This window comes from Thermomyces dupontii (genome assembly GCF_041956625.1).
Source record: "Thermomyces dupontii strain NRRL 2155 unplaced genomic scaffold VTN31scaffold_5, whole genome shotgun sequence".
NCBI lineage: Eukaryota > Fungi > Ascomycota > Eurotiomycetes > Eurotiales > Trichocomaceae > Thermomyces > Thermomyces dupontii.
Window position 1 is genome coordinate 1,518,811 of NW_027192311.1, and position 11,253 is coordinate 1,530,063.

Here is an 11,253-nt window from a genome sequence, read left to right on the forward strand (position 1 = left end):
CGTCATCTTTGGTATGCCTATGGTACAGTATCATAGTGTCAGAGGGTATGGTCCAGTATGTGTACGATACGTGTATTGTTACACGCACGTGATCTGCTTCCTGTCTTCTCCTTTCTTGCTCCTTTTTTTTCTCCTTGTGTTCAGTGAACGTGAGAACCTACTCGGTTCAGCGAGTTTGCTATTGTTATTATTTCTATCGCATCGGGTCTAAAGATGCGAATGGAGTCCACGGCTCCAAGCTGAAACCAGCCGTTGGTTATTTCCGACCGCCACACTCCTCATGAAAGTTTCGGTTAAACTTGAAACTGGATGCGGCCCGTGCGTCTACCACGCCGCTTGGGGTCTGGATTGAGTGGATGCATCCAGAGAGCAATCAGCGATCGTCAATGACCTCAAGGAGTTGTTCCTGTGCATAAGGCCAACGCACACTGCCAAAATTGCCCCAGCCATGCAGGTGCTGATTGGTTGCAAGGACACCTCATGAAAAAATTCATCGATTTCTCCTTGAGCCGACATGTCAACGAAACAATGCCTGATCTGGCCTAGGCTGCAAGGTCTTGTGTTTGGTTCTCTCTCGGTCCAGGATAAGCCCAGTTCTGTCCGATACATAGCGTGTGGACGGGGTACTTACGGTACGATTACAGTTTCATTACACAGTTTACTGCGTAGGTACGTAAAAAAAATCGAACCATTCGTACGAGTACTGTACCTAACAGATAATACCGTACGGAGTACGGAGTACCCTACCAAGCTGGAGCTTCAGAGTCCCATCCAGAATTGCCTTTTTACTATGCAGTGTCCTATCCATTGTAGAGTGAGTGTTTGCAAGGCACATCACACCACTTTTGAATTTACGGATCGACTCTCAAGTATTTACAGAGTCTAGGCAATCCAGAACCATATCCTCTCGAGCCAGTTCCTCGGCGCCCTCTCGGGCTCTTCAGCCTCCATGCGATCAATCTCCTCGACGCCGGAGATGACATCGACCTCACTGATCCTGGTCATCCAAGGTGTCCGGAAGTAGATCTTGTGCCCCAGGTAGAAAACCAGGAAGATCGCAATGACAATATAAGACACCAAGAAACTGGACACAGTGAACTCGCCGGGGAAAAAGATGGTGTACCCGTTGGTAAGGGTAAGGAGAGAGATGAACAGTATGGTCAGATATGTGAGATAGGGCTGGAAAGGCGCCCGGAAGCTCAGTCTATCTGTCAGATTATTGTATATCATGGCTCCTCGGAAACGCTGGCATATGGATCAGCGAAGCCATGGCGAAGGAAAACAGAAGTAAACATACCAGATACGTAATAAGGATGATAATCCACGCAATGAACCCGCCCACTGTGGTAATGTTGGTGAACCAGTAGAATACATCCGCGCCGGAGCTGGACACATTGAGATACGCCAAGCAACTGATCGCGAACGTGGTCAGCACGGCCGCATAGGGCACGCCGCGACGATTGCAAAGTGTAAAGATCTTGGGTGCCTGTCCGTTTCGGGCCAGGGAGTACAGGACGCGCGAGCCAGCGTACAACCAGGAATTACCAGACGACCAGGCAGAAGTTAGGATCGCAGCATTGATGACATGATCGAGACCGCTGATTCCGGCATTATAGATGCCGATCACGAACGGACTAGCGGTCGCGTCGGAGCTCCCCTTCTGGACCGAAGAGAGCAACCGGGGATCATTATACGCGACCGTCACGCCGATCACGAGCGACCCAAGCACATAGAAGGCAATCAGCCGGTAGATAAACCGGCTGGTGGCCTTTGGAATGTTGCGCCGCGGAGCCACTGCCTCTCCTGCGGCCGTAGTAATCAACTCTGGAGAGAAAATGAATGAGAAACCGGAGCGAATGAGTGCGGTCCAGAAAGCGAGGAAGCGACTGGTATCCCTCGAAGCTACTAGGTAGGGAGCGAATGCGCCCGGATTCTGCCAGTATCGGAAGCCCAGTCGATCATGATTTGGCCCGCCACCGAAGAACAACACCACGCCCAGGATGATCAAGCCAAGGATGGCAATGATCTTGATCGAGGCGAACCAGAACTCGGCCTCTCCAAAGAGTTGCACGGCAATGATATTGAGTATCAGGATAACGGCGAGAATAATCGTGATCCAAACTGCAACATGTACACTCGTCGTCCAGTATTCAATCACCAGATACGCTGCCGTGACCTCGGAGGCGATGAGCATCGAGTTGGAGTACCAGTAGCTGTAGCCGATGGCGAAGGCCAGGCTGGGCTCAGTGAAGCGATTGACAAAGTATGGCACCGACACGCCCTTGACAGGAAGGTATGTGCTCATCTCACCTAGCACGTTCATGATGTCCCAGACCAGGATTGACATGACGATGTAGCTCATCAGCAAGGGAGCTGGGCCAACCATTGACAGCACCGCGCCCGACCCAACGAACAGACCCGTGCCGATACATCCTCCCAGGGCGAGGAATTGGATATGACGACTGGTCAGACCGCGTCTGGTCTCGGTTCTGCGACTAACCGATTCATTTTCCGCCCTAATCACCTCGTCAGAATCGTTGTTTGGCGGTCCATAAATGGCGCCCTTTTCGACGTCCGCTTTCATCTTTCTTCCGTTCACGTGGATTGACAATCGTTAAACCCCATTCACATTCCCAGCAGCTGATATTTTCGTATTCAGGACGGTCTGTGGCTCGAGTCGAGGTTCTCATCGGCTGACAACGGCGCTCAATGCGTAAATACTCGACTCTTCACTCGAGCATCGAGAGCCGGGCCGGCGGAAACAAGGGGTCTTGGACACGAATTTTGACTGATAGATACGCACGGTCGCACTGATAACTGCGTTACATTGGTGCTGACGACCTATGTACGAGTAGGAAGCTTGGACTTGGGATTCTGGGGAACTCTATCGTCGATCATCCGTACATTAAGAACGGTCATTGGTTAGGCTTATGGAGCTGCCCAAACCATAATGGATCTGATGGAGCCCGCTACGACGACCGACGATAAACGAGAATAACCTAAATAGAGCATTCAAAGTATCCTCTGTACCGACGGTTAAAACTGATATCGATCGATTATCCCCTGAACATCCTCCTCATCCAAAGCATTGACCTTATCTCGAACGACTCGCTCAATGGCTTCATCAATGGGTTCTTCACCCCCCATCAAATCGATCCAGCCATGCGTATCGTCTCGAGCTAACACGCGATCGATGACCGTCGCCACGTCGGCGCGTGGAACGCCACCAACAGTATGCGTCTTGCCCAATTGGACTTTCCCAGTCCCGGGTTCATCAGTCAGCGCACCCGGTCGAATGCAGATTGACTGAAACTTTTGCGGCAAATGCGATTGCTTCTTCCTCCACTCCGTCCGAGCAACTTGGTACTGATCGGCCTCAATCTTGGCCGCGGCGTATGTCGGGATCAGTTTGGTGTTGGTATTGACGACAACGTTCCAGTCTTCATCGTTCATCCAGGAAGGCCGATTTCGTCGGCTGCCGTTGTACGAGACCATCAAAAATTTGGATACGCGCGGGGATGCGAAGGACACAGTGATGAAATGCTTAGCAGCATTCTGGTCGATGGCGATCGTTCGACTTGGACCGCCTTTGCCTCCGGCACCTGCAAGCCATGGTCATTTAGAGTTTTTTTTTTTTTCGGACTATTAGTAGAACACGTACCAGCAGACCAAACAACGTAGTCAGGGTCAACCCGATCAAGAATCTCCTGGGCCGCAGCGTCACTTTGAACGTCGTCCAGACTGGACACCAGAACATCCACCGTCCCCGGATGCTCTTTTTGTTTTAAGCTGACGATATCATCCTTGTGATCTGGATTGCGGACGACACTTGTTACATTCCAACCGCGAGACAGCAAGAGCGGAGTCAGCAAGCGCGAGACTTTTCCGTGACCTCCGAGGAGCAGCACTCTTGGAGGCATGATGGATTTTCCACGATTGACCCTGAAAAATCTCTACATGTACTTATTGATCGAATAATTCTCTAACTGAACTTGCGCAGATCAAGATGTCAGTCTTAAATATTTCCGCAAAATCGAACGGATTAACAATCATATGACCCCGCAGGCAGCATTATTGATGTCATAGGGCGGTCAACTGGACTATATTAATAATAATGATCGAGAATCTAACAAGATCCCGCCATTCCCTGAATAAACTTGCCTGAAGGTGCGTTCCTTTTCCGAAAACAGTCTGGACAATAGTACATTGTCCATTGTTTGCGCCAATTGTTCCACAGCTGCAGCAGACGTGTAGGCCTACGGATAGTCGCAACCATACAGCAACCGCGAAGAATTCCTCAAACGTACAACCAATGGATCTGGTCTGGAAACGGAAGTTTAGCAAGATCAAAGTAGAAGCGGTTTCGAGTTGAGCTTCTCAAGCTGTACCGGTGACTGAATCAGCGGCCATACCAGGCATCAATACGGCGACCTCAACAACACGATCTAGGAGCGGCGGGAGGGCCGAGCCGCAGTGACAGCCGATGAAAGTGATGTTCTCAAAGCGCTTTGCAGTACCTGAGAGCAGTACTGTGGTGAACGTGCTCGTGGCATCAAACATCGCTTTCAACATCGGTCGAGGGTATCTCAGATTGGGATGAGCAGCTCAATGTCACTGTCCTGATTCATGATCATGGTAAACGTGGGATGGAGAAACACGATCCTTTTCTTTTCGTTCAGGTTATTCCAGACTTGCTGGGCCATGTGCTCGTCACTGAGATATAGCCATGGGCATTCGTGAGGATTTGAAACCCAATTGCTCCAAAGTGTAAGTACTTTTCGCACATAGTCAATCTTGATATTCGGGAGCGGCAAGGACGCAAAAACGAGAATCCATCTCGACATTGACTGGAATCCTGGGACAGTTCCGTATTACACTGACGGGCCAAGAGTCGCGCTTCAATTGCGTTTCTCGGTAAGAGATCCGTTCCTGGGCTTGACATGCTGACGGTAGACTTGGAAATGTTCATGCGATCCATCAGCTCAAGGAGTTTTTATCGGGGTCCCATGGCTGATATAAGATGCCTAACATTGCTTCTTGTCGCCCCCATCAGGCTCACCGGGACCGCGGGCATCCCGTCTGGTTCTCAAAGCCGGCGAGAAGGGTTCTGGGCCCAGTACCTAGTACTTACTCGCCGTAGCTTGGGGGTATGACATGGGTGTAGAAGTCGATACGTTGAAGAGCCATTATGCCGGTGACTTAGTACCCCGGTGTTGGGTGTGTGGAGCCGCGCGGATACTAAACTGTGTATAAAAAAGAAACTCGCCGACGCCGTCATGCGCCGAATTCTCGACAATTCGACACAAGCAGGCTGAATCGTGGTTTAGTACTTTCATGTTGACAGGGCCTCGTGCGTGCCAAGACCGATCGTCGATGATCAGATGGATTCAGATTTCGAGGTGTGCGAAACCCTAATTCAAGTGCTAAAACGCCGTGCAGGAATCTCTTTTATATCCTGAAAGTACCACGGCAGATAACTGTCAAGTGGATTGGCAAGGATTCAGCATTCTGATTGGCAAATGGTTTTACTTATCGAGAGCGGGAAGCTGGGTTATGGGTGACTAGGTTCATTGCAACACCAGACAATGTCCAGGCAGTACTGTTAAATTACCTACTAGTGTCCCAGACACAAAAGCCACCGTGATGGTTGACATGACAATCTGCGTACTAACACAGGATTGACAATAGACAGTCAAATCAAAGCACCCAGAGGAAGAGAAAACCACTTCATATCATCGATTGTTCCTCAGCCCAAAACCGGAGAGCAGAAACCCACTGTCCTGGAACGACCACCGTCACCATTAGTTAAACTGGGACCACACGATAGGAACCATTCAGGTCGAATCTCACTTGGCCTGCCCTTCCAAGTTCCAGGTGGTGGACTCCGAGTCACACATCGATCAGATTGAAGGGCCCGAGCTGGCAATCGGTGGCGGGAGTTGAAAGCACAGCATGACGAGTCGCGAGCCAGATACTATCCTCGTTGCAGGTGAACGTCCTCTTCGGGGCTGGCCTGGTCGTGGAAGGTCTGGTTCCGCCAGAACCTTTCGGCGGCTTCTTGATGATGCCAGTGACGTCGTACATTCCGCGACCCATATTGGATGTTGGCAGGGACTCGGTAGACGATTGGGCTTGAGTGGGTAAGCGACTGAAATCAGGCGCTGACTTGAGAGAGCTTTGCTAACTCTGAGAAATGATGATCGATTTGCTCGAAGAAGACGAGATGTGATAAATGCTTGAAGAACTCACCTTGATTCTGTCAGGAGTCTTTGTTTTATACCTTTGCGAGAAACCGTGCAAACAAGAGACCTGACTGCATTTCCCGTCCAAAAAGGGAAAGTGAGAAGACAAGCAGCTGGAGTTCGACGGAAGCTTCCGCATATTTTCTTCTTGCGCAGTTGCTTCTATTATCCTTTTGATTGTGACCCCGCTGACGGCACTTATCTCAGTTCTTTTTGGCGGACATTTGCACTCTATACTGGCAGCGTTTCATCCTTGTCCTGTCTGTGTCCATTTCATACCTGAAATGGAGCACAAATAATGCCAGCACCTCCAACTACAATGTATCAGCCTTTATCACCTTTCTTTGGAGAAAGTCAGCTAAGGACACGCAGTTAGGCAATGCACGTTGCAAGGGAAAGTCCTTTACCTATCGAGGACATGAGGTTGAATTTGAATTCTGACAATACATGATTCAGACGAATGCATACGGAATCCCTCAATGATATTATCGAGCAGTGTCGTGCAGGAAGAATATCCAATGGATATAGATGCTAGGCAACTCCTACATGCACGGCAGAGGACGATGATTGCATCGCAGTTATCAAAGTGTCCAGAAGTGATCATATTTCTATGTCTACAAAGGTTTCATTACAATCCCTTGATGCCCCCTTCATAATCGTTCAGGTTGTACTCATCCGGATACTTCTCCAGATGCTTTCGCAGCGCCTCCCGCTGTGCCTGGGCTTCTTCAGTCAGTTCTTCGTAGACGTCCGTGAACATGTCCTTGAGTGGTGGCTTCTTCTCCCGCTCCGCGGCATTGAACTCCTTCAGGATAGTTGCTCGGATGTCGCTGCGGGTCTTCTGTTCCAGTTCATCATTCCAGAGTCCCTTCCTCTCAAGCCACTTGCGTAAACGGATAATAGGGTTGTCGCGACGCTTCCAATCCTCAACCTCGACTCGCGCACGGTAAGCAAAGCTATCGTCACTGGTGCTATGATGGGAAACACGATAGCTCATGGCTTCGATAAGGACGGGCCGACCGCCATCAGACAGAGCCATACGCCGAGCTTCCTTGGTTACCTCGCGCATGGCGAAAATGTCATTTCCGTCCACACGGATCGTATCTATGCCATATCCGACACCGCGACTAGCGATACCATCGCCTCGGTACTGCTCGAGGGTAGGGGTCGAGATGGCATAGCCGTTGTTACGGCAAATAAATACGATAGGACATGACCGCGTCGCGGCCATATTCAGGGCAGCGTGGAAATCACCCTCGCTCGCAGCACCTTCTCCGAAGTAGCACGCAACAATTCGCTCGGGAATATTGGGGTTCTGCAGTCGCTGCAGTTTGAGGGCGTATGCTGCACCAGCGGCCTGTGGAATCTGAGTTGCCAAAGGTGATGATATCGTGAACTGATCCCGGGTCAGCGGAACAGTAACCACATCTAGAACACATGGGCAACGTTACCACACGAGGATACTTCATTCCATAATGCACAGGCATATTCCTTCCTCTTCCGCTGTCGTTCTTATTCGAGAAAAGCTGACTCATGAATTGTTTGAGTGTGAATCCGCGCTGCTGGAGAACACCAGCCTCACGGTACTGACAGAACACAACGTCGTCATCGGTCAAGGCCGAGGCCGAGCCAACGGCAATTCCTTCTTCGCCTGCGTTGACCTATTCCACAGTTCCGAGTTCAGTAAAGCATGGACAAAAACAGCTCACGCAGACACATACCATATAGAAGCTCAACCTGCCCTGGCGCTGTGCCTCAAACATAATCATATCCATGATGCTGACTATCCCTCATTAGCTTGGCCCACCACGAGGTTACAATGTTCCAAACCTGTCAGCATATTTTTATACCATGTCAAAACTTCCTCATCGGAGACATCTGGTGCTCCCCGTGTCTTATCAACGATCTCTCCATCCGAATCCATGACGCGATAAGTAGGCATGGCCTCGAATGTCGATGGTCGTGAGAAGTTCAGCTCAGAGGTGAACTTGCTATTGACGGCACCCGGAAATCGAACACTAATTCGCTCTGAATGTCAGACGCGTTTTTCCGTCTAGCTGTGGGATTAATCCGACATACTGGTCGGCTCCGGGACGCTGTGAGATGGTGGTGTTCCATCGGACAGCGGACGGGCTGCCTCGTGGCAGCCAAAGGGTCCGCGGAATCGAGCGCCGGATCAAGAACGACATCGTCAGCCGTCGATTAAGAGGAACTGATGTGCTAACATCAAGATCGAATAGATAAGATGATGAGGGACTGTTTGAAAGGATGCCATACGCGGCGGATAAGCTGTCGGCTGGCGTCGGCTAGGAATCAGTCTGCTCCGCGAGTTGCCGCCCGGCTAAGAGATGCTTTCTCCATCGGGTGAATGATATTGTAAGCTTAATCGTATTTGGTATGTAACTCTTTAGATATGACGTAATAACTAGTATAGTATCATGTAACTCAGTATGTAGTCAAGTTACCGACACTGTTTTGTTGACACATGGTGAGAGCAGCTGCTGAAGATCATAACAGCCTATGTACGAGTCTTAGTTAAGTTTATTCAAGCTTTGGCAGTAGAGTGTATTTGAACAGCGAAGATACCTTCTGCGGCAACTCAAGACGAAACATCAAGGTTCACGTGATCAGCAACGGCATTGTCAATATTCCACCTCTTATCGGTGCATCCGTTGTCTGTCTCTCTGTCTCATCATCATGATCCCCAGATGTGTCTGCATTGTCTTGCATGCTCTCCATTTCTTTCGTATATATGCATTCTTCCCGTACATACATCCTCATGTCACGCTAGCCATAGGCCGCACGTGACACTTGGTAGCATGTCCTTGGAGTTGCCAGACCGGTGGCTCCCGGGCGAATTGTCTGTGTCGTCGCATCCTGTGCCTCTGTTCTCGAACTGTCGTATTGACGGCGCCACAAGTGCCAGGCCGGTGGTACCGTTTGCCATTGCGTCCTGGGCCTCTGTTCCTGGGCCATCGACTCTAGAGTCGGCAGCGCTACAAGTGTCAGGCCGGCGGGCTCCCTCAGTCTGCGCAACGGTTATTCTCCCTCTCCTCTGTGATGCATTCGCGTCCTTTCGTTCCTTTTGATTTGGACCATGGCGTCCGTCCGTTCCTTCTGTTTAGGGCCTACTCGCTCAAGCATCTCTACGTCCTCTTCTTCGAACATCCCACGTTCGTCCGTCAACGTTTCTCCAACTTAATCGCTTGGCCATACCTGAGGTCTGCCTTATGCTCCGGCCAGACAGAGTTACTTTCCCGAATGGATTGGTAGGGCCGCACCTGAACAAGTACGACTACCATACGGCCCGTGGCGTTGTGACGATTCAATCGGGCAAAAAGGTTTCGAGTTTGAAGGCCGCGGCACTTGACCTACTCCGTCAGAACAGGTCCAGTCTTGAAGCGTACTCCCTCAATGGCTCGCCGACTTCAGAGAAGGATCCAGTGCTCGCGAATCATCGGAACCTTCGGTTCCTGAGCTGCCGCGATACAGTCATTGCCGAGCAGCAGCAATCCCGCCCAGAGGTCGGCACTGACGGAGCACGCACTACCGGCCGCCAGCAATTTTCCCCGGGACCTGTTTCCGACGACACTCGCTCTGCTTCTCTTGCGCCGCCATCGGCGAACCACACACCCTTTGCCGAGCGTCAGGACCTTCTCTGCCGACTGAGCCTCGTACTCCTGCCAACCAGACAACGCCTGAGCTCCCCCCACCTGTCATGTCAACGATCATCCCGAGTACGAGATTGAGCGACTCGTAAGGAAACCAAACACGCCCCACGGTGTAGAAGTCCTCAAGTGGAAAGGAAGAGAGGAAACTACATGGGAACCAATCCAGCAGCTAGGTACAGGAGGACGTCCCTGACCTGCTCCGTCGTTCGAGTCGTCCCTACGATCCAAGCGCAGGCGCTGATTTACTGGTAGTATGGATTTTGTTGCCTGCATGTACTTATAATGTTATGCGGTCGAGGACGACCTTTTTTGCGGACCGGGGGAGGTGTCACGCGCACCTTCCACCTCTTATCGGTGCATCCGTTGTATGTATCTCTCATCATCATGATCTCCAGATGTGTCTGCATTTGTCTTGCATGCCCTCCATTTCCTTCGTATATATGCATTCTTCCCGTGCATAGGTACATCCTCATGTCACGCCAGCCATAGGCCGCACGTGACACAGTGCTTCCCGGAAACTCGAGGAAAAGGTCCGGCATTTGCAAGCCCATTGAAAGTCGAAGCAGTAACTCGAGGCACTGTCACATGTATATTGCGAGATTTCAATATACATAACTGATGCTGCTTATGAACCTTGACAGCCACGTGGAATGGATGAGAATCCGTCGATCTACCAAGAGGTTGCTCCGTATGTACTTAGATACCGTAGTACTTAGCGATGACTCAGCAAAGGTCGGGACTCCCGCATTCCCCTCACCGTCCCGCGGTTCCTCTCCGGTCCGACCTCCGCGCGGAAAGCGGATGAACCAGTAGTGGCAGTCCGACGGAATGACAGGGACGGCTGGCGGACGGAGAAATAATAATGACATCGGGTCGCATGCCATTTTACTGAATTTGTTCCAGGGATTTGGTGGGCAAATCTGAAGCGCCAACCTAATATTTCTCGAACATAACAGGTAGGATAACTTAATCGCCAATGTCGACACAGTACGAGTACGGAGTACTCCGTATTAATAACTAGTAGTCGATGACCTGATACGACTAAAATTAGTCAAGTTATGTCAAGTTACGGTAGTTACCTAGGTACCAGTAATGTTAACCCGTGCTAATATTGTAGGTAAACTATCGTTGATTGGCTCCAGTATGAACCTAAATTAGGCCAATCATAACTGCATTTGGAAATACCTGATCCATATCTATCCAATAAACTACAGGCCAAGGCTTGACTACAAAGCAGAAAGCGATGCTATTGGTGCGGTGGAAGTTGGCCTTGTTCACTCCGTATATATGTAACTTAGGTTATATAACCTAGGTTAAATTGAAGGTTTGAACTTTGGAGT

The 11,253-nt window shown here is 50.4% G+C and overlaps 4 protein-coding genes across 4 annotated transcripts; 1 reads left to right on the forward strand and 3 right to left on the reverse strand.

Annotated features, from left to right (window-relative positions):
* Window positions 1-882: 882 nt before the first annotated feature.
* On the reverse strand, window positions 883-2,584 carry VTN31DRAFT_5833 (uncharacterized protein; the record flags this gene model as incomplete). Its single annotated transcript, XM_069406376.1, has 2 exons — window positions 883-1,245; window positions 1,298-2,584. The coding sequence occupies 2 exons, from the start codon at window positions 2,582-2,584 to the stop codon at window positions 883-885; spliced, it is 1,650 nt and encodes a 549-aa protein (XP_069259990.1).
* Window positions 2,585-3,036: 452 nt separating this feature from the next.
* On the reverse strand, window positions 3,037-3,920 carry VTN31DRAFT_5834 (uncharacterized protein; the record flags this gene model as incomplete). The annotated part of the gene is made up of 2 exons (XM_069406377.1): window positions 3,037-3,602; window positions 3,662-3,920. 2 exons carry the CDS (start codon window positions 3,918-3,920, stop codon window positions 3,037-3,039), a joined length of 825 nt encoding a protein of 274 aa, XP_069259991.1.
* Window positions 3,921-6,870: 2,950 nt separating this feature from the next.
* Window positions 6,871-8,431, reverse strand: VTN31DRAFT_5835 (uncharacterized protein; the record flags this gene model as incomplete). The annotated part of the gene is made up of 5 exons (XM_069406378.1): window positions 6,871-7,638; window positions 7,694-7,903; window positions 7,964-8,025; window positions 8,073-8,260; window positions 8,322-8,431. The coding sequence occupies 5 exons, from the start codon at window positions 8,429-8,431 to the stop codon at window positions 6,871-6,873; spliced, it is 1,338 nt and encodes a 445-aa protein (XP_069259992.1).
* Window positions 8,432-9,472: 1,041 nt separating this feature from the next.
* On the forward strand, window positions 9,473-9,991 carry VTN31DRAFT_5836 (uncharacterized protein; the record flags this gene model as incomplete). The annotated part of the gene is made up of 1 exon (XM_069406379.1): window positions 9,473-9,991. The coding sequence occupies one exon, from the start codon at window positions 9,473-9,475 to the stop codon at window positions 9,989-9,991; it is 519 nt and encodes a 172-aa protein (XP_069259993.1).
* Between the last annotated feature and the right edge of the window lie 1,262 nt (window positions 9,992-11,253).